Raw genomic sequence first — 23,908 nt, 5'->3', positions numbered from 1 at the left:
ATCGAGCGACACAGTTACACATGAAGATCAAATTGTGAATTATCCAATTGAATTTCTAAACTCTTTAGAACCACCTGGAATGCCTGCGCATATATTAACTTTGAAAATTGGCTCACCAATCATGCTTCTTCGGAATTCAGACCCACCAAAATTGTGCAATGGAACTAGACTTTGCGTTAAGAAATTAATGCCGAATGTAATCGAAGCAACAATCATCAGCGGTAAAAGCAAAAGTGAAGATGTGCTCATACCACAGATCCCAATGATGCCTAAGATTTGCCATTCAATTTTAAGCTCGTTCAGTTTCCTGTACGCCTTGCTTTTTCAATTACAATCAAGAAAGCACAAGGACAATCGCTTACTGTTGCAGGATTAAATTTAGAGAGTCCATGATTTTCAATGGCCAGCTATATGTTGCTTGCTCTAGAGTTGGAACGGCAAAAAGTTTGTTTATCGTTGCACCGAACGAAAAAACCAAAAATATTGTGTAATACAATATACAATAAGATACAATAATAAAATGTTTTAAACGAAAATTTCACGAAATATGCGTACAAAATTCAATTCAATTTACAAAACAATAAACTAAATTATCAACAAACAAAACAGAAAAAATAACGCAATATTCATTCCATCTCGGGCGTTACAACGTACTCCGGGTAAAGCTAGTATCTCATAAAATTAGAATTTTACATTACATCAGTTTACAATAAAAGGTACACATTTTTTTATTCCCATTTTGGTCCACATATTCTGTATACTAAATTAAATTAATGTATGACATTCAATCTACTCCGGTAAACACACTTAAACATTCATTTTTTTATATCCAAGTATATAAATTGCAGATTCGCTCATTAAAAATAAATTAAAGCGATCGCTATAGCTGTAAAAAATAGCCCCGATTCAAAAAACCCCATATCTTTTCACTGATAACTCAATATCGTTTGATCGTCCATCACTAATGTGTAGAGAGTACTGGGGCCCTATTCGCTAACTGTGAGTTTTAAAGTGTACATAAGAAATTGTGTAAACTTTGAAATTCTGATTCTGTAAAGCAAAACTATGAACAAAAAAACTCACTGATAAAAACTTCGTGAGTTTTCTTGGCAGCCAGTTTACACTATTGTGACATTCAAAACTCATACGCACTTGTTGCAGAATGACTTTTTTGTTTTCATGGCGTTTGATGAATATTTTCTCACTGACATAAGACTTTTACATTCAGCGCTCATTCAGCAAAACAATGTGCACAATAATTTACAGAATCGTATGAAAATTTAAAGTGTAAATTGTGTGTGCAAATGAGTTTTCAATGAGTGTACATTTTTCAGTTTTTCACAGTTGAGAATTGACCATAGTACAGGTCTACAAGTAGGATATGTAGCAGCACGCACATACACAGCCACGCTCACCTGATAAAATGCTTGTTCCTGTTCGTTTTTTTTGTGGATGCTATTTGGCACTGTTGTACTTCTTAGGTCCAAGAAAAGTGTAGTAGCTGCTAACGAAAACTGCCAAAAATTTTTATCGTACAATTACAAAGAAATGCCCTTATTTACTTTCAAACGAGCACTTAATTACATCACTCTTTAAAATCCATATGTTTTGGACAATTTTGATTAACAAATTGTGGTACTTTATTACCGGGGACGATTGCTAAAACACGACCAAAATCGTGGGGGGAGGTATTAATAGACGCGTTTTTGCCTAGCTTCCAAAAATTCGAATACTTTTTCGCTTTTGGACTATTGATAACAGAATAAAACGCGTCTTTTCATTTCTCTTTCCACATTTTTGGACGGGTTATTGCAGTCAACATCGGTTTCAAACTGTTTTTCGCGGAGAACTTTTGAACGGGTAGAAAAACTTAGCACTCGTGTTTGTATTCTTAATACTGGAATAACTACTCGTCCTCAGCTATCCCAATTCAAGACTTTTGTATAATTTTCTGTAGGACCCATATAGGTGCACTACATTTTCATACTAAATTCGTTCAAAAAATTTACCATCACAGCAACCCATATTTGATATTCCGCTCCTTTTTTTGTTTCCCTGCGTCGCTTCCAACGACAGCAACCCCGGTAATTTTGACACTTCGTTCAGTGTCAAACGCATGTTCCACGCAGGTTCCACTGAGTTCCACAACAGTTTGACACTGACCGAAGTGTCAAACTGCAATGTGTTAGAAAAGGAATATGGAATTGACCCCCTGGTGTACTCGTTCTGGCGACCATTGTGTAGAGCTGGATTTCGATTCGATTCTTAAACGATTTAATCGATTATTTTTCATCTACTTTACGGATGCTTGAGGAAAAATATATTCTGTAATTTGTTTGACCTTATAAATTTAACTTTATTGGCGCATAATCATAGACAAAACAAAACAGGTTTTAAATTTAGTTGCAGCTTTTTGACATAATTTTCTATGAGCTATCTGTCAAAAAAGCTGCAACTAAATTTAAAACCTATTTTATTCCGACTGTGAATATGCGTCATTGTGTTGGTGGCTTCGAGAGAAAGGAGAAAGATGAAGAAATTTCTTCGCACTTCTGCCAAGCAATATATTGAATATATTGTGTTCAGTATGAAATTAATACCACAGTCTTATATTCTAGTAAGCCAATTGAAAGTGACTGAAGGGGAATTCAATCTTATAAGTAATCCAAAGATTCGTAGATCTGTTGTCTGGAAGTAATTTAGTCCAGTTAAGGGCGATTCTGCGAAATGCAAATCGTACGGAAAAAATGCAAAACAGGTGGAAATACAACCAATTTGTTAAATCACTTGAAGCGGTCGCATCCACCGGTGATAGAAATGTCTTCATCAACAGCTCTTATAGAATCCTTTTTTGAACCTAATAACAACAACATAAGAAAGTCTCAGTCTGTAGATGAGCGAAAAAAGCAACTGGATTGTGCTTTGATTAAAATGATTGCCACAGATATGCAACCCTTTAGGATTGTCGAAGATAACGGATTCAGATCTTTTACACAATGCTTGGATCCTCGGCACGTTTTGCCTTAACGAGTAACATTAAGAAACACACTTTTAACAAATATATAAAATCAATACTTTTTATGACATTGACAGCAGCAAACACGAAAACAGAAGTGGCAGCTTTTATGAAATTTCGTCAATTAAAGTCCTTATTCCTTTCTATTTTCAATAAGCTAAGAGAATACTCCCATAAATTTTTTAACTGAAACTACGCAAACCATTACACAAATTACCGTATGTTGTTAATTGAAAGTTCCGTACACCTCATTGGTTAAAAGGCTGCAAACGTATACTGAGAACATGTTACCTTACGTATGTAATAAATATTTCCTTTTTATATGACGCTGAACATAGATCGATTCTAATGCCGTAAACCAAACGAGAACATTATACATATTGTAATAATAAGTATTAAAGAAGAAAGAATATTGGTTAATGTTTCTAAGGTTGGTTTCCTTACATTTTGAAATAAAAGATTCAAAAAAGCGCAAATAGTATGACATTTCGGTAAAGACTATGCTAATTATCTCACTCCGATGAAAGGATCAAGTGAAGACCCATGTGGCATTCCTTGATGCTTCAAATTTAGTCGGCAGGCAACGAAACGAGAGAGAAACTGTCCAGCTTTATTTGTCGGGAAAAACTGTGTTAATGGTTAAGTACGTAAGCAAGTACACTGTTACAAAGAATAAGCAAAATTTAAATAAACTTTGTTTGGTTCGATTTAATCGATTTTTTTCTAGAATCGATCCAAAAAATCGATTCTTAAAAAATCGAATCGAGTCCAGCTCTACCATTGTGGATAAGTTTTCTTTCTAAAGCTGGAGACATTGGTGCTTTATCGGTAACCGTATCGGTAACCTTATAACAGCTGATTCGACCAAACTTATGAGATTCAATGCAATCGATTATTTGTGTCGCTAAGGTCGTAACCGTATCGTAGCCAACCAATTGGGTTTTGGTTTGCCGTCGTAACGATAAACAGCTGATTACGTTAGGGATACGGATACAGCGATACGACATACGGCACCAATGACTCCGGCTTAACAGGCACTCGCAGTGTTGCCATTTTGGTGCTTTCGGAGACAGATCTAGCTCTTTTTTTACATTTAGCTCCAAAAATTCCGATTCAGTCCCTAGCTCTTTTTTTGGACCTCTTCACAATGTTTGCCCCTTTTTGGCTTTAAAACTATTTCGGCAACTCGTATTGTGAAATTTGTAATAGGGGGACTCATGTAACCGTATAAATGCCTTATAAAGTGTGTAAACGTATAAATTTATCTAGTGCGTAAACGAACTGTCAAATTTTGTATGAAAAATCATTAAAACAATTTGTATAAATTTACGCGCACATTTCATTGTGTAAACGCGGTAAACACAAAGGAATGCAACCTTGCAGACATTACAGCAGGCATTTTCATCAGAAATCTCCAACATCAGCAAGTCATTTACAAGAATATCTTAGCAAAGACGTTTTAGTTTTGATTTTTCACTTAGTCTTGGCATTTTTTAATTTGTATAACAATCAAAAAATTTTTGTTTGGCAATAATACAGCTGATAAACAATCAAGTTTCTCAAGAGTATTTCTAGGTGCGTTCATATAACAGCGTGTGTAAATGGATATAATTTTACACCTTATAAGTTTTTATGAAATTTCGTCAATTAAAGTCCTTATTCCTTTCTATTTTCAATAAGCTAAGAGAATACTCCCATAAAGTTTTTAACTGAAACTACGCAAACCATTGCACAAATTACCGCATGTTGTTAATTGAAAGTTCCGTACACCTCATTGGTTAAAAGGCTGCAAACGTATACTGAGAACATGTTACCTTACGTATGTAATAAATATTTCCTTTTTATATGACGCTGAACATAGATCGATTCTAATGCCGTAAACCAAACGAGAACATTATACATATTGTAATAATAAGTATTAAAGAAGAAAGAATTTTGGTTAATGTTTCTAAGGTTGGTTTCCTTACATTTTGAAATAAAAGATTCAAAAAAGCGCAAATAGTATGACATTTCGGTAAAGACTATGCTAATTATCTCACTCCGATGAAAGGATCAAGTGAAGACCCATGTGGCATTCCTTGATGCTTCAAATTTAGTCGGCAGGCAACGAAACGAGAGAGAAACTGTCCAGCTTTATTTGTCGGGAAAAACTGTGTTAATGGTTAAGTACGTAAGCAAGTACACTGTTACAAAGAATAAGCAAAATTTAAATAAACTTTGTTTGGTTCGATTTAATCGATTTTTTTCTAGAATCGATCCAAAAAATCGATTCTTAAAAAAATCGAATCGAGTCCAGCTCTACCATTGTGGATCAGTTTTCTTTCTAACAGGCACTCGCAGTGTTGCCATTTTGGTGCTTTCGGAGACAGATCTAGCTCTTTTTTTACATTTAGCTCCAAAAATTCCGATTCAGTCCCTAGCTCTTTTTTTGGACCTCTTCACAATGTTTGCCCCTTTTTGGCTTTAAAACTATTTCGGCAACTCGTATTGTGAAATTTGTAATAGGGGGACTCATGTAACCGTATAAATGCCTTATAAAGTGTGTAAACGTATAAATTTATCTAGTGCGTAAACGAACTGTCAAATTTTGTATGAAAAATCATTAAAACAATTTGTATAAATTTACGCGCACATTTCATTGTGTAAACGCGGTAAACACAAAGGAATGCAACCTTGCAGACATTACAGCAGGCATTTTCATCAGAAATCTCCAACATCAGCAAGTCATTTACAAGAATATCTTAGCAAAGACGTTTTAGTTTTGATTTTTCACTTAGTCTTGGCATTTTTTAATTTGTATAACAATCAAAAAATTTTTGTTTGGCAATAATACAGCTGATAAACAATCAAGTTTCTCAAGAGTATTTCTAGGTGCGTTCATATAACAGCGTGTGTAAATGGATATAATTTTACACCTTATAAGTTTATATGATTTCATGAGTCCCATTCATGAGTTAGCATAACAGGAAAATCTGGGTTGCCATTGTTGTTTAGGTTGAAAACGATCAATTAAGGTTCTGTGCAAGGACGTAAAAGATTGAAACAGGGTTTATGTAGTCACAAAAGTGTTACACAGCATTTTAATTTTTTTTCATGCGAAATTTGTTCAGTTCAGAGTTATTGATTTTCATTGAAAATTTAATTTATTACATGAGGTTACTCCTCTTAGTGTGTAAAAAGCATAGAAAACGTAGTTTTTTAAATTATTGTGAAAAACGTTTTAAACACAACAACAAAGAATATCGGTAAAATATTTTCTATGATTTCTGAATTTCGGTATCCAAGTTCATTATATTGGTATAATACAATAATCTGGTAAATGAAAAAAACAGCAATGTTACACGGGTGCGCTTTATATTTTGTTAAGTTTTCTAGACTAAATTTTGCTATATCCGTATGTTTCCGCATTGCTGGTGGCTATTATTTATATTTCCGTGGAAATATATGCAAATATAGCCGTCTTTCATTCACACGCTTATACGTTTACGTTTGCGCGTGAAAAAAACGCCTATCCTCGCTTAGATAATGCTTAGGAGACCCATCTAGCGGCAGTGGTTAAATAACTACAGCTACAGCACAGGGTGTACCGTAAAGCGGAGACACAACCCTCTGATGGCCATAGGGTGTAACATACAGCTGAATCAGTTGCGATGAATTGTGGACACACATAGAATACATTGAATTAGTGTAGAGGGTGAAACAAAGACACATATTTCAGTTACATCTGAGTATAATGAGTACTGAAATTTAGTAGGACAAATTTTATGCGCAGCAATTTCAGAGGTGTATTTAAAGTTTGTCGCTTAGCAGTCCATATAAAGTTTAAGCGTAAACGTATATAGAAGTAAAAAAAACACAGCTTTAGTTTAGCATAGTTTTATTAAACTATCAAATGCAACTCAGCGTAAAGTACTCGTACGTACCAAAAATTCAACTCTAGACCTGAGATTTGCATCAGGTGAGCGAGGCTGTTTGTAATTTTGACGTTTATCGATTAGTTGACACACTTGGTACTGTACACTATGAATAAGAATGGCAAATACGAACGTGTATGAAATGGAATGTCAAAACGTATATGCACATGGTTCTATTTATATGCACGAAAATGCTTTAAAAACGCATGAAATTCTGAAAGTTGAAAAAAATGAAAAGTTTAATATAAATAATATATTGTAACGAATGTTAGCAGCACTGAGCGATGCTATCGTCTCTAAGCCGATGCTAAGCAGTGACGTGAATTCACATCCATAGATCAATCATTATGTATCTACATAAACGAAACAATAATTGCGTCTACACATATGTACCATGTACGTATACGAGCAGCGGAGAGTCAATACACAAACACATGCATATATCTGAGATACTCCTGAAAGTATGCAAAGAGAAAAACTATAAAATTATGCGACTGTAGTTACAGCTGAGAAGTTTGAGAGCTGCTGGACTAGTCGATTCTGGAAGCGCCTAGAAGATGCGAACGTTGAAATCCGAGAGTATAAAAGGCGGCAATTGTAGAGGCGCTGGAATTCAGTTTGATTCACTGATGACATGATACGAAACTTTTATTCTCTCTCAATTCGTTTCCAGGAATGGGTCTTGAAGTTCATTCGATTGTAAACAAAAGTTCGTTCGTTTCCTAGAATGGGTCTTGAACATCAGATGGCTATAGAGTTGCCTAAACTACCAAAAAAAAAAAACTCCAAGAAATCCGTTCGGTTTCATTATTTTGAAAAAATCAGCTGATGCGCTAGTTGAGGAGCTGTGTCTTGCTATTATCAAACCCCACTCCAAGGCCCGGTAATAAGGTGGCAATGCCGATTTAGTGATGTAGACTGTGCTTTACAGGAAGACTATCGTTCTGTTTCGGAAGAAACTTTGCCTGTATCACAGGTATTTGGGAGTAAACCCCATTCCACGGTTCTACGGTGAGAATAACGCCTATTTCAGTTCTTACTGTTACCCTCCCTCTCGCTATTTCAAATCTTTATTTTAGAAAATGGCCTATATGGAGGCAGAACAAATTCCTGTCCAAAGAGCTTATGTGTTTACAAGCACTCAGAATAATGCATCTTAATTTTGATTACAGGGAAGTTACAAACACACAGCTGAAATTGGATTAAACACGATCTTCAATTGTATATATTCCAAAATTATCCTACTTAGTTAGCATACTATGAGAATACTGTCTTGGGCTCGAAACGAAGAAAGGTTGTCTTATACTTAAAGTAGATTTTCAAGTCTTGTATCTCAAAAGCTGTACCGCATGGCCACACCGTATCAACGCTCAGCTTCAGTGCTACCGTTACAGTTCCGTTTCTACCTTTGTCGTACGCTAGCAATTATTAGGCTCTCAGTCGGTTCTCAGTTGCACTGCTGTTTAGGATTATATCTGTCACCATTTCGTTCGTCGCATACATATAAACCTGCCTCTCACCTTCTTGCTCTCTTTTACTGAGGAAACCTGCTTACCTACTAATACCTCCGGACACATGTGTGTGTGTCTTCCATCTAAGCATTTCTTAATATATACAGCGAAACCTCTCCTAACGGAAACTTCTAATAGACGAACACCTCCTTTGACAGTACAGGTTTTCGTGGACCAAGTTTTAAGTACAATTTTTTAAACAAATTGCCCTCCGTTAGGCGAAAACTCTCTAAGCCGGACGCAGACAGTGGTATGCTATTAAATTGGATAAAAAACCTCTACTGAGCGCACACGAACCTCTTATCGGCGGAAATTGAGCCTTATTTCACAAAAAATAATCAAAAAACTCTTTTGAACGAACGGATACTCCTCGTAAGCTGACAAAATTTGACAACATGTATCAATTTATAACGTTATATACATTTTCAAGTATAAAAAGCTCACTACTTAGTATCGTTTTTATGTAAATTAAATTGAATTGTCTGAAGTTAGGTTGAGTTGACCTGGCCGGTCTAAATGTGTTCATTGTGTTATCAGAAGTTTATTCGACGACCAAACTGAAAAACCCCCTTAAGAACCAGGATTTATGTTATAATTCAATAAATGCTTTCTAGACCCCACGGCACTAGCTGCTTGTAGACCTAAAAATTTGTACTGACGTGTTTGATTTCACACATTTCCTGCTTGGTTAATCATGTATAGCTGTTGCTTCCTAATCATTTACCTTTTTGTCAACATCTATGCAGATATGACCGCACCCTATAGTTATTACGCCTCAGTGACAGAATGGTTGCCTAAATACATGGTAAGGGGACTGTAATTTGCTCAGTTTTCTTCCAATCTCTCTGCTGCTTTGGTCACGGCTGCCATTTCTGCCTGAAAGATACTTTATTGTACGTTCTGCTTATTGCCGGTTCGGCACAGTATACCATTGAGCCTCCCGGCTCTATCGGCGTGCACGTGTATGGTATCTTTCGACATTTCCGCGCCCTTGCAGCCATCTTCAAACTCTACTAGGGTTTTAAGATCTCCACCAAAGCACAAGCTCACATACTTTTTAAACAGTGTAATAAAAAAATATGTTTTTTAAATACAAGGTTGTGCATAATAAATCTATTAAAGCATTAAAAAGTTATAAAATAGATACCCACTCCGTTCAGCGGTCACCTCTCTTGGGTGAACAAAAGGGCAGGTTTCACTGTATTTACATAGCGAGCGTCATGTTCCAAGCTAGGCAGAAGCAACTACAATCTATTACACTGCATCTTTTTGGAGTCTACCGGTGACAAATGAACTGTTAAGCGTACTTTGCCCCTAAAACCTCATGGACGCATTCCAGCCATTCGTTTTAGAAATAGGATATAAATCAAGCAAAACAATTCAATTGACTGACCAGCAATTGAGATATTTTAAACAAATAAATTTAAACTTTATTGGACACCTTCGTGTGATTTTGATAGCAATTTTCACAATTTCCATTTCACACCAACAAATGCACATGCTTCCAACACATTTAAGTTTTTATTATACTTAGCTCAGCAGAGCTCACAGAGTATATTAATTTTGTTCGCATAACGGTAATCCATAACGGCATAAACTAATCGAGATAGATATAGACTTCTATATATCAAAATGATCTGGGCGAAAAAAGAAATTCATTTAGCCAGGTCCGTCCATCCGTAAACACGATAACTTGAGTAAATTTTGAGGTATCTTAATGAAATTTGGTATGTACGTTCCTGGGCCAGTTCGCTTTTTAAAATGAACGAAATCGGTTATAACCACGCCCACTTTTTCGATATCGAAAATTTCGAAAAACCAAAAAAATGCGATAATTCATTACCAAAGACGGGTATAGCGATGAAACTTGGTAAGTAGGTTGACCTTAAGACGCAAAATAGAAAATTAGTAAAATTTGGGACAATGGGCGTGGCACAGCCTCCTTTTAAAGCTGTAATTTGGCAGTATTTGAAGATATCATGATGAAATTTGGCAGGAACGTTACTCCTATTACTAGATGTGTTCTGAATAAAAATTAGCAAAACCGGACGACGAACACGCCCACTTAAAAAAAATTTTAAAGTAAAATTTTAACAAAAAATTTAATATATTTACAGTATATAAGTAGATTATGTCAACATTCAACTCCAGTAATGATATGGTGAAACAAAATTCAAAAATAAAAGAAAATTTCAAAATGGGCGTGAAATTCTTGTGAAATTTGGTAAGGGCATAGCTTCTATCACGATAACTGTTTTCTGTGAAAATGGGAGAATCGGCCACGCCCAGTTTTTATACACAGTCGACCGTCTGTCCTTCCGCTGGGCCCTTAATACGATACCTTGAGCAAAAATCGATATGTCTGCACTAAACTTAGTTCACGTACTTATCTGAACTCCCTTTATCGTGGTATTAAAAATGGGCGAAATCCGACTATGACCACGCCCACTTTTTCGATATCGAAACTTTCGAAAAACCAAAAAAATTCTATAATTTTTGACACAAAATATAACTTTCGAAAAAACTTTGTAAAATGGGTGTGACACCTACCATATTAAATAGAAGAAAATGAAAAGGTTCTGCAGGGCGAAATCAAGCCTTTGGAATCATGGCAGGAATACTATTCATGGTATTACATATATAAATAAATTAGCGGTACCCGTCAGATGTTGTTCTGGGTCACCCTGGTCAACATTTTGGTCGATATCTCAAAAACGCCTTCACAGATATAACTAACCCTTTTAAAACCCTCATTAATACCTTTAATTTGATACCCATATCGTACAAACACATTCTAGAATCACCCCTGGTCCACCTTTATGGCGATATCTCGAAAGGGCGTCCACCTATAGAACTATGGCCCACTCCCTTCTAAAATACTCTTTAATACCTTCCATTTGATACCCATGTCATAGAAACGCATTCCAGGGTTACACTAGGTTCATTTGCCTACATGGTGATTTTCCCTTATTTTATCGGTTACATCCGAACTTAGCCTTCCTTACTTTTTTATTCTTGTTTAAAATAAATGTGCTTGAACACGCTCGAATCCTATAAAGGCAATGAAAATAAATGTGATATCAATTGGATTGATGAGAAAGGATTGATTGAAAATCACTTCGCTAACGAAGAGTTGAAGACGAAAACATTGATTTTGTATCCTGGTGCCCCCAAATAGGAAAATAAAATGAAAATAATAAAAACAAAATCAAATGTAAACAAAATCGGAATTCAGAAGAAATCAGCAGGACGATTACAGACGACACACACACATCCATACATAAATAATTTGGAAAAACAAATTTTCGCCAAACTGAAATGTGGTTGCCTCAGGACATGCCATTGGGAGCCTACAAATATGTATGGATAGATTTCAATACCCTTTTTTTGCCGATATGGCAAATTAAGCTGAAGGATATTTAGTTCGGTGTTCAAAGGATAACGCTCGCCTGCAATATCTGCAAATATGAATATTTTCTTTTGCGTGTTTGTGAGCTGTGATTGCTGCTGCAGGGCAACTCAAACCAAAAAAGGGTTGCTTCCGAATGCTGTGTGCAGTAAATAAATAAACACAATCATTGAGAAATTGGTTAATGAAATTTATTTCAAAGTGTGTGAAAATATTTGGTAGTCAATACGTGATTGGTTTGCGCAGAAATGAATGATATTGGCGGCATTGAATGTTGGTAGGCCAAGTTCCAATCTCCCAGCACTTTCGCTCGAAGATATTTTTGCGCATTGCAAATGCCTACAGTGAAGGAAGAGCACATTTGCCTAACCAGGTATACGTCACTTAATCCCTATAGAACATTTTCGTTTTCTATATGAACTTTAATTAAATCAAACGGAGCAGTGCTACTTTGGACTGAGTAGGCAATTAAAAAGTCAATTTCTCTTTTGATGCACAAAAATCACGCTCTATAAGTCGCTCATCACACCTGCCCTCATGTATGGTTCGGAATCATGGACCGTGTCGAGAGAAGATAAGATGGCTCTTGGAGTGTTCGAGAAAAATGTTCTCCGGAAGTTTTAAAATCCGATCCGTGGTGCCGACGGCGAGTATCGAAGGTGCTATAATGATGAGCTGTAAGAGCTTTACGCAGTTATGAAGACAGAGCAGCAAATAAAATACCAAAAGCTTCACTGGCTAGGTCATGTTATGCGAATGGACGAAGACGCTCCAGTCCTGAAGCATTTCAATCGAAACCGGTTTTGGGTCGCTGGTTTCACCCAGTTAAGGGAAGGAAGTAGAGGAAGATTTGCCCTCCCTTGGTTCTGCCAATTGGCGTCAGTTACCGCGAAATAGGAATTGATGGTGTGACTTGTAATGAAACGGCCAAAACAGCTTAGGCGGTTAAACGTCAATTGTGGTGGTAGCGTGTTCCGCCTACCACACCGAAGGTCCTTGGTTCAAGTCCCGGGTAAGGCAGCATCGATAAGTTTTTAAATTAGAAAAAAGTTTGTTCTAAGCGGTGTCGCCCCTGGGCTGACTGTATTCCTGCCATGAAAGGCTTCACAGTGGCAATTTAATCGGCCTTGCGGATGCCGTTCGGAGTCGGCGTAAAACATGTTGGTCCCTCCAATCGGTGTAAAAATTAAAAGAAGCATGACGCGAATTGGAAGAGAAGCTTAACCCAAAACTCTTCGGAGGTAAATCGGGACGGGTATTTACTCGTTTTTGATGAAATTTAAAATAACGAGTTTCGCGAGCATTCGATTGAGTATGGTGAAATGGATCCCGTGAAATCTGAGCTGCTTTGTTTGCAGTTGTGGCCTTCGACAATGGAAGTCATGAATCGATATATTCCTCTTTTTTGTAACAGAGCTTCGCACCATGCAAAAGCTGCTATTACACACGTCAAAAATTTCCTTTTTACGGAAGTCCAAGGAAACTGACATTTATTCTCAACATGTACCATAGAGATATTGCTGTTAGAGACGTTGGTTCCACACTGCAATGTCTTTCTCCTTATTGTGACAGCGTCTTAAAAGGAACTTGTTGGTACAAGCCATCCTAAAGGCATCGATGCGTTTACACAAATGTAATGCAACCAAATGTTATATATGAATCATAAAAGATTATAGATTATTTTTGTTTATTACTTAATGAATCATTCCACTATGGTATAAGTCCCATCTTTTGTACACATTGTTAACATAATTTTGAAATTGGCGGTCGGTAGGATACTCTTTGTAAAATAAGCAAAGAATCCTAACCAAAAACCGTTTTTTAGTACAAAAATTTAAATTCTTTAAAATCGAAGGCAGTATCAACAATTGAATGCAGCAATCAAGCGGCAGTATCACAATCAATACGTATTACATTCAAATATCATTCACTCATTAACGTTTGAAGCACGCAGCAATCAGAAAGCCTGAATATCTTTTCATATTGTGAACATCCATAGAAGAGCACTTCCAACAAAATGAGTTTTCAATAAGCAGATAATCTTCCAGGAGCAGCAGCAAATGAAGGAGCTAATACACATGATGGTAACAGTAGTTTGAGAAATTTAGATTTAAATCCGTTTAAATATATAGAAAGATTACAAAATTTTGATGGAAAGAAAGAGGATTAACCAATTTTTTTTTATCAAATATCGATGATATTGAGCAGTCACAACGAATGTCCATTAATGTGATTAAGAGCAAGCTAGGTCGTGCTAGGCAAGTAATTGAAATACATAGCCATTTGTGTACGTGGTCAAGCATAAGAGAAATGCTTATACAAAATTTTAGTAGTTTCGAAACAAGTTCACAACTGTATGAAGATTTGCGATCTGTACAGTACAGAGGCGACGTCTTTAATTTTTATTCAAAAATTCAGAAGGCATTAACGATTTTAAATCAAGAATGTTTACAAGAAAATAATAAAGCCGATATTCCTAGAAACATTGAGGCAGCTTTAAAAATATTCAAGGAAAAATTGCTTGTTCATATGAGAACAATATTACATGCATTAAAACCTTCGACCATAGAAGAAGCTTTACATGAATTAACAGCAGCTGGATTTATGAGTGAATCGCAGATACCTGATAAGCCGCACTACCAAGGTGGTAAAAACGATAGAAGTTTTAGAAATGATGTCAGACAAAATAGTACACAGATCACAAAACAAACACAACATTTTAGGAATACTCCTCAACATACGAAATGGCAACCTAGAACATAGTCATAATCATCAATACAGTAGTTTTAGAAACAACAATTTTAGACATAACACGTCAGATAATCAAATGTGCAATCAACCTAGAAATACTACTGAACCCATGGATTTGGATATTTCTGGTCAGACAAGAAAACCACAAACTAACTTTAGCGAAACTAGTCAGGATTTTCAATTAACAGCCTCGGAAATGAATCAAGTTTACCCTATATTCGACTAATTAAAAATAATTTCAAAACAAAACTTTTAATTGATGCAGATAGTACAGACAGTTTACTAAATAGGCGAAATTGTCCACCTTGTACAATAAAGGATCGTATGGTACCATTAAATACATATAAAAACTGCTTCAGGAAATATTAGAATTTTCCAAGATTCAATAATACCACAAGAGCGTATAACTTTGCCATAAAAAATTATTGCATCTTTCATATTTATGATTTCATTCCAAATTTGACGGACTGATAGATAGATAGATAGATAAGTAATTGAGGATCGCACTGCGACCATTGGTCTATTGTGCCCTCAGCTGCTTCACAACATCTCATCCAAGCCGACATCTCTGATGAACCCTAGCAGTTCATTTGGCTTGAGGGATTTGATGTGAGAATGCTCTGGCCATGGTGAGCCTATAAACTTAGCCCTACGTCTTGAGATTGCATCACACTCCAGGAGGATATGGTCCGCCGTCTCCGCTGATCGACCACAAAATCGGCATGTGGTGTTTGATATTATACCCAGCTTTTGCATGTGGCTGTTCAGTCTACAGTGTCCTGTAAGAATAGCTGCTAGGATTCTTAGGTTATCTTTCGAGAGGCCTATTAATGCCCTGTATCGAGTTGTGCAGTAACCCCCTAACAGTGGCTTAGATTGTCTCAGGCATGGCATATTAGCCAGTGTTCTTCCGTCTTTTCCCTTTCTTCTAATAATTGATGCCCTCTAATTTCCTGCGGGCCTACTGGCAGGAATGGCTCAGGACCAATAGGTCATGCCGTTGCTGCCTCTCTGGCCAGGCTGTCCGCCTGCTCATTACCCTCAACTCCCCTGTGGCCAGGAACCCAGGCCAACAGTAGTTCGGACTGATAGGAAATGATATATTAAAAGAAAATAATGGTATAGTAAATTACAAGCATAAAACTTTGATTTTGAACGACCAAATCTTACCAATATTTTTTGATATCGACGATGAAACGGATTATGATTATAATATAAATCATATGGAACAAATTGATCCATATCCAGAAATAATGGATATAAAAAAGGATATTAGAATCGAACATTTGAATAAGGAGGAGAAAGAAAAATTAATTGATCTTTTAAACGAACATAAGAAAACATTTTATATGAAAGGAGATGACTTGACTTTCACTCATGAGTTAAAACATTCAATACCAACTAAAGATAGTTCCCCGATTTATTCACGAATCTATCGATATCGAAATAAAGAATGGCATATAGTAATTGATTATAGAAAGCTTAACGAAGCAACACAAGAAGACAAATATCCGATACCTAATATTGAAGGAATTTTGGATAAACTAGGAAGAGCGAACTATTTCACAACACTAAACTTAACGAAAGGATTTTATCAAATAGAGGTAAAGCCAGAAGATCGTGAAAAAACAGCATTTAGTACTCTAGATGGAAACTACGAATTCAATCGTATGCCGTTTGGACTTAAAAATGCACCAGCTACATTTCAAAGGTTGATGAATAATGTTTTACAAGAATTTATCGGAAAAATTTGCTATGTGTTTTTGGATGATATAATTATATTTTCTACAACTTTGGAAGAACATATAAAAAGTCTAGCAGAAATACTAAAGACCCTTCAAAACGCAAATTTGAAGGTATCCTTAAATAAAAGCGAGTTTTTAAAACACGAGACAAAATAGCGATAAAATTGAATGTATAAAAAGGTTTCCTATTCCCAAAAACATTAAGGAAATACAATCCTTTCTTGGGCTCACAGGCTATTATAGAAAATGTATACAAGATTATGCCAAAATAGCAAAGGCACTTACCTTGCGATTAAAAAAGGAACAAAAATTAATATTAACGATAAAGATTTTAAGGAAGCATTTGAAAAATTAAAATGTCTCTTATCCAGCGATTTAGTGATGCAATATCCCAATTGTCAAAAGGAGTTTATACTTACTGCAGATGTAAGTGAATTAACGATAGGAGCTGTGTTATCTCAAACACATGGACCAATAGCTTTTATATCTGGGACTTTGAATCAACATTAAATTAATTACTCTACTTTTGAAAAAGAATTATTGGCAATTGTTTGGGCGACTAAGCAGTTTAGACATTATCTTTCGAGAAGAAAGTTTCAGTTAAAAACTGATCATAGGCCATTGATTTGGTTAACTAATTTGAAAGAGTCAAATTCTAAAATTCAGAGATGGAAAATCTTACTTAGTGAATATGATTTTGATATTACATACTTAGAAGGTAAAGAGAATAAAGTAGCAGATGCATTGGCTAGAATAAAAATTAGTTTAAATGAAGTAAATGTATTCGAATGTGAACAATGTAGTAAATCTTTTATAGATAGGCATAGTTTAAATAACCACATAATCTTGCACACAAAAAAAGTGTACCAATGCCAGTATTGCAGAGCCAAGCTTAAAAATTATGAAAGTAAAGTTCGACATGAAAAAGAATGTGAAAGTCGTAACAATATATGCTCTTTATGTAATAAACGTTACAAGCGCATAGATACACTTAGACAACATATGATACGAGGACATTATCGGAGCAGTAGACAAGAAACCAAAGCATTAGAAACTATTCATAGCGCACAGGATGATTCTATAAAAGGGATTAGAATAAGTGAAAAGCCGCTCAATATGTTTAAAAACCGAATTTTAGTATTAACCACAGAAGATTTATCGCTCCGCGATACAGTTATATTTAAACAACCTACATACTCTAGAAACCAGTTGAAGGAAATATTGAAAAGTTGTGGAACAAACAACACAGGCATATACTTTGATAACGATGATGTATTCAGAGATTTTCAAAATTTATATAATGATCTAAAATCCTGTCCAAATAAAATATATAGGTGTTGAAAGGTGTTGAAGCACATCAGTTCAAACAATTTCCTCATCGTACTTTTCGTTTCATGCCCACTGTATTGGTATACATTACATACCAGCAAAACCATCGTCACCAACTTCACATTCATATGTACATATTTATACATCTTACATACTTTCGTTCTTTTCGTTGTCATAACTACATAGGTAGGAGAGCAAACTGCAGCTGCATCGAAGTCGGTACCGCAACCAACAACAATACACTCTAGCATCACGTCACCTCACTAAGTCACGTAGGCAATACGCATCTCTTCCTCCCACCCACCGGTAGTCGCATAAGGTAATTAGAAAAACAATTTACCGCTCTTCGCTTGCACCGCTATACTGGAATATTGAATACATTTTTAATGCTTGGATATTGCTGTTCGAGTTGAGTGAAGGAGAAGTTTTTGGATCATCGTTGGATACAGTCCGCTTTTATTATTGACCCGCGAATTAATAGCGCATTAAATTAGTTGTATAGTAATTGTTGTAACTTCTTAAATTGAATTAAAATTTAAGGTGCCTACAAAGGTATTAATTTTTCGTTTTATTTGCACGTATAGCAAGTGGAAAAGCCTACTTGCTCGAACAAAGGTCCTTCGAGCCGGATATCGGCTCCGCGTTCGCGTTATAACCAAAGCCAAATTTTCGATCGCGAAATTGAGTTGGCTGACCAAAATCATCGCTCCTTATTTGAGGATAACTACTGCGATACCAGGAGCGCTATTGTTGAGCGCATAGCTGAAATTAACAAGGTAGAGGCATTGAGCAGCACCACGATGCCTGCTATTCAACCATCGTCTTCGCATCGCCATAGTTTACCGAAACTCCAACTGACGAAATTCAGTGGAAACCATACCGAATGGCTAGACTTTCATAATATGTTCACCGCTCTCGTTCATAATAATGTAGGACTGAATGAAATTGAGAAGTTTCAGTACCTACGGTCATGTTTAACCCACGGCGCCTTCAGGCTCATTCAATCTTTAGAGGTCACCACTGACAATTATAATCGTGCCATTGACTTGCTCATGAAAAGATATGACAACAAAAGGTATATTTTTCAGTCACATGTACAGGCAATGTTTGATAGCAAATTCCTTAAGACGTCGAGTGCGTCTTCGCTAAGAGAATTCATCGATTCCATAAATTCCCATCTTCGCGCATTACAATCTCTTGCTTCACGCACACAAATCACGGATGGAATTTTGTTGCACTTCATCGTCTCTAAATTAGATCCAGAAATTCAAGTCAAATGGGAAGAGTATGTGACTACTAAGTGGGATAATTCTTCGTCATCTTCGCTTCAGTTACCAACATGGGATGATCTAGCTACATTTATCGAGCGCCGCTGCCACACGGTCAATATCATTGAAGTCAACAGAAAATCCACATCTAAGGCTTCGTCAGCTACCAAATCATCGGCGTTGGTGAAGTCAAGTACATCATTGGTGTCGTCAGTAACCAACAAATGTTTATTATGTAACGAGGCTGTTACACATTCGCCATTTAAATGTGAAAAATTCAACGCAATGGACCCAATGCAGCGTTATAGTATTGCAAAGAAAAATCAACTATGCCTAAATTGCCTTGGAACAGGTCATACGTCTAGTAAGTGTCCTTCTGCCAATCGTTGTCAACATTGTAAGGTAAGCCACCACACGCTTCTTCATCGACAACAGCCGCAATGTTCGGAGACAACGCATTCGCCGCCATCAGCTGCATTGAAGGTCAGTACAGGTACGAGTGAGGTAATTCTGGCAACTGCGTTAGTGCAAATTTATACTAACCATGGTACAAGGCTAATAGTGAGAGCGCTGGTTGATTCGGCCTCCCAGTTGAACTTTATGACGGAGCATGCGGCTCAATTGCTTCATCTAAAACGGACCAAAATTGACCTCGAAATAACCGGTATTGGAGCATTAAGAACCAAGTCATACCAAGGCGCTTGTATTAGTATCCAATCGCTTCACAATGGATTTTCCTCGGTAATGGAAACAGTTATACTCCCATCGATTTCGACACATCAACCCCAAAATTGTATTGATGTAACCCATTGGGGAATACCAAAAAATATCAAGTTAGCTGACCGCACCTTCAACTGTCCTGGTCCTATTGATTTACTCATCGGGGCTGGGCTCTTTTTCGACATTCTATCGGTGGGTCAGATAAAATTGGACAAAAATCTGCCAGCACTACAGAAGACGCAGCTAGGCTGGATTGTAGCTGGTGCTATAAGGTCACGACCATTAGTTTCATCATCTTCTAGAGAAGTTCTGGAAATTAGAAGAGAGCTATCATTCCCGAAAGGCCGAGCGTACGTTGGAAGAGGAGGAGTGTGAGGTATATTTCCAAAAAACAACAACTCGTTGCCCTATAACACACAAATTCATTGTTCGGTTGCCATTCTCGACAAGTCCAAGCAAGCTTGGCCAGTCATACGAAATCGCTCGTCGTAGATTCTGGTCGGTGGAGAAGAGAATACTTACCAACAATGCGATTAAAGACGAATATAAAAACTTTATACAGGAATACATCGACTTAAAACATATGGTTTTATTACAACCAAATGAATTGTCATCGAAGGCCAGAACGTACATTCCCCACCACTGTGTGGTCAAATTAGACAGTTCATCAACAAGGCTGCGAGTGGTGTTCGATGCGTCCTGTCGCACATCAAATGGAGTTGCATTAAACGATGTTCTTCGAAGTGGTCCTACGTTGCAAGACGACATATTCACCATTCTTCTCCGCTTTCGCACGTATCGGTTCGTATTAATGGCCGATATAACAAAAATGTATCGGCAAATCATCGTAGATGAGAGAGATGCGAAGTATCAATGCATTTTATGGAGAAACGCACCAGGTCAAGAACTCTGCACTTATCAGTTGCAGACCGTCACATATGGAACAAGTTGTGCCCCTTTTTTGGCAGTGAGATGTCTTCGGCAGTTAGCTTACGACAACTGGCGCTGCAACTATCGAGGAAGTGGTGGCCATTAAGAATGAAGTAATCGATTTATTAGCTGGAGGAGGATTTCCTCTGCGAAAGTTCGCGTCGAATCACCACAACATTATAGCTGATATACCAGACGCCGATAGGGAAGTAAATGTAAATATAGGCGGCGTTTCATATATCAAGGCGCTAGGTCTGAAGTGGTCACCCCAGGATGACAATTTTCTGTTTTCGTACTCGTCTTTGGACCCACCATCGTCAAAAATCAGCAAACGCACTATTCTGTCGAGAATTGCGAGCATCTTCGATCCGCTTGGGTTGTTAAACCCCATCGTCGTTACCTGCAAACTATTGATGCAGCAGCTCTGGAAGCTCAAATTATCGTGGGACGAAAGCGTGCCAATGCAAATCTACACACAGTGGACGGACATATGCCACCAAATTACATCGATTAGCAATTTAAAAATTCCAAGGTTAGTACATTTTGATTTTGAAGCGCAACTACACGCTTTTTCAGATGCAAGTACAAAGGCATACGGCGCGTGCATTTACGCAGTTTCACGGTACGAGGGAACAATGTATACATCTCTTATATGCGCCAAATCAAGAGTGGCACCAACCAAAGAGATGACTCTTCCTAAATTGGAACTATGCGCGGCTGTTCTCTTAACAGAATTGTTACAATCAGTAGTAACTATATTTAGGACAGAAGCTAGCAACATACATTGTTGGTCAGATTCGACCATTGTATTATCATGGATACAGGGTGAGCCCATGCGATGGACGACATTCGTTGCCAATAGGGTGACAAAGATCCAACAGCTAACAGCAAACTACAGTTGGCATCACGTACCTACGAAGGAAAATCCAGCTGATTTTGTTTCGCGTGGAGCAAATGTACAGGGCCTCATCGATAATTCCCTATGGTTCCACGGACCATATTTTCTGCAACAAGAACATTCAACCTGGCCCAAAAATCCAATTAATAACATTGAAACCCTTCCCGAGCAACGTAAACAACATCATGCTCTGCTAGCAGCGGAGTCAGACGACCTAATTGCAAGGCATAAATATGCCAATAACTATACTAAACTACTTCGTATTTTCGTTTATGTTCATCGCTTCATATCACGCTCTCGTCGCTCACCAACTACGTACTCAGGCTCAATCGTCGCAGAAGAATTAGATTCCGCCTTATTTATCATTTGTGGCTACATACAAAGGCAAGCGTTTGCAGCTGAATACAAGCAATTACAGGAAGGTAAAGTAAGTCGGCAGTCCAACTTGAATCAGCTATCGCCATTTATTCATAACTCGTTGATTCGTGTTGGTGGAAGAATAAAGAATTCTTCGCTACCTTTCGATGCTAAGCATCCAATTCTGCTCCCAAGAACACACCCCTTTGTATACACTCTCATCGATTATCTTCATCGTCGTCATATGCACGCTGGTTGTCAAACCCTGCTAAGTATTTTGCGTGATAAATTTTGGGTTATTAACGCTAGATGTACTATAAGACAAGTTGTGCATAATTGTATACTATGCTATCGCAGTAAGCCTCAACTGCATAATCAAATAATGGGGTCACTACCACAAGAACGAGTTGAGCCCACATTCCCTTTCGCAACAACTGGGGTCGACTATTGCGGACCCTTTTCAATAACTCCACAGTTAAGGGGTAGGGGCTCTATCAAAATCTACTTGGCTGTATTTATCTGCTTTACGACTAAGGCAGTGCATTTGGAATTAGTTCCAGATTTAAGTACAATGGCATTTATCTCTGCACTTAAGAGATTTATCGCTCGGCGAGGCAAGTGCAATACAATTTTTTCTGACAATGCAACCAATTTTGTTGGTGCCAATCGAGAGCTCTGAGAACTCTTGACCCTCTTCGCCTCGCAGCAACACATTGCTTCGGTACAAACATTCATGGCTGAAGAAGGCATAAATTGGAAATTCATACCCCCAAGGTCACCACATTTCGGTGGACTTTGGGAAAGTGCAGTAAAGCTAGCCAAATATTATTTACGTCGCGCGATTGGATCTCACATGTTGAAATTCGACGAACTAAATACAGTATGGTGCCAAGTAGAAGCCATGATAAACAGTCGCCCGCTTACACCGATATCAAATAATGCTGACGATCTCAGAGCCATCACGCCGGCACATTTTTTGACGGGACGCACTCTGTATACTATTCCAGAGCCATCATTGTCTGACGTGAATATGGGTACTCTAAAAAGATTCCAAATCATTCAAGCCATTCAGCAGCAATTTTGGAAGCGATGGCACTCAGAATATTTAAAGGAGCTTCAACACCGGTATAAATGGCAAACTATTCGAGAAAACCTAAAGGAAAATGACATGGTGCTTGTTAAGGATGAGAATACACCACCTCTCAAATGGCCTCTTGGCAGAATCGTTGAAACCATGGCTGGTTCTGATGGTTTAGTACGTGTTGTCATGATAAAGACTGCTGATGGGATAGTCAAACGGGCAATAACAAAGGTGTGCAAATTACCAATAGAATCTTCGACTTGCGACTAATAAGTTACCAAACACTCATCGCCGAACCATCAACTTTATTAAGTCATCATTATTGTTTGATTGAAAACACAGTTTTCAAGGGGGGAGGATGTTGAAGCACATCAGTTCAAACAATTTCCTCATCGTACTTTTCGTTTCATGCCCACTGTATTGGTATACATTACATACCAGCAAAACCATCGTCACCAACTTCACATTCATATGTACATATTTATACATCTTACATACTTTCGTTCTTTTCGTTGTCATAACTACATAGGTAGGAGAGCAAACTGCAGCTGCATCGAAGTCGGTACCGCAACCAACAACAATACACTCTAGCATCACGTCACCTCACTAAGTCACGTAGGCAGTACGCATCTCTTCCTCCCACCCACCGGTAGTCGCATAAGGTAATTAGAAAAACAATTTACCGCTCTTCGCTTGCACCGCTATACTGGAATATTGAATACATTTTTAATGCTTGGATATTGCTGTTCGAGTTGAGTGAAGGAGAAGTTTTTGGATCATCGTTGAATACAGTCCGCTTTTATTATTGACCCGCGAATTAATAGCGCATTAAATTAGTTGTATAGTAATTGTTGTAACTTCTTAAATTGAATTAAAATTTAAAGTGCCTACAAAGGTATTAATTTTTCGTTTTATTTGCACGTATAGCAAGTGGAAAAGCCTACTTGCTCGAACAAAAGGTATTATCACAATATTCAGC

The 23,908-nt window shown here is 37.3% G+C and overlaps 2 protein-coding genes across 7 annotated transcripts in view; one reads left to right on the top strand and one right to left on the bottom strand.

The window, feature by feature from the left end:
• Positions 1–23,908, bottom strand: part of LOC137252278 (uncharacterized) — a 271,447-nt gene that overhangs the window by 98,702 nt on the left and 148,837 nt on the right. The window lies entirely within an intron of this gene.
• LOC137253016 (uncharacterized) overlaps positions 1–23,908 on the top strand; it is a 62,788-nt gene that overhangs the window by 7,320 nt on the left and 31,560 nt on the right. The window contains exon 2 of one of the 2 annotated variants that reach the window (XM_067789231.1): positions 17,862–23,888. The exons of the other annotated variant lie outside the window; for it this stretch is intronic. Coding sequence (XP_067645332.1) covers positions 18,476–20,038 — 1,563 coding nt within the window. The 5' untranslated portion in view covers positions 17,862–18,475 and the 3' untranslated portion in view covers positions 20,039–23,888. The remainder of the gene's footprint in view (positions 1–17,861; positions 23,889–23,908) is intronic. 2 annotated transcript variants of the gene reach the window in all.

This window comes from Eurosta solidaginis, chromosome 5, assembly GCF_040869045.1.
Source record: "Eurosta solidaginis isolate ZX-2024a chromosome 5, ASM4086904v1, whole genome shotgun sequence".
In the NCBI taxonomy this organism is placed as follows: domain Eukaryota; kingdom Metazoa; phylum Arthropoda; class Insecta; order Diptera; family Tephritidae; genus Eurosta; species Eurosta solidaginis.
Note: the sequence above shows the minus strand (reverse complement) of the source record. Positions and strands in the feature narration are given on the sequence as shown.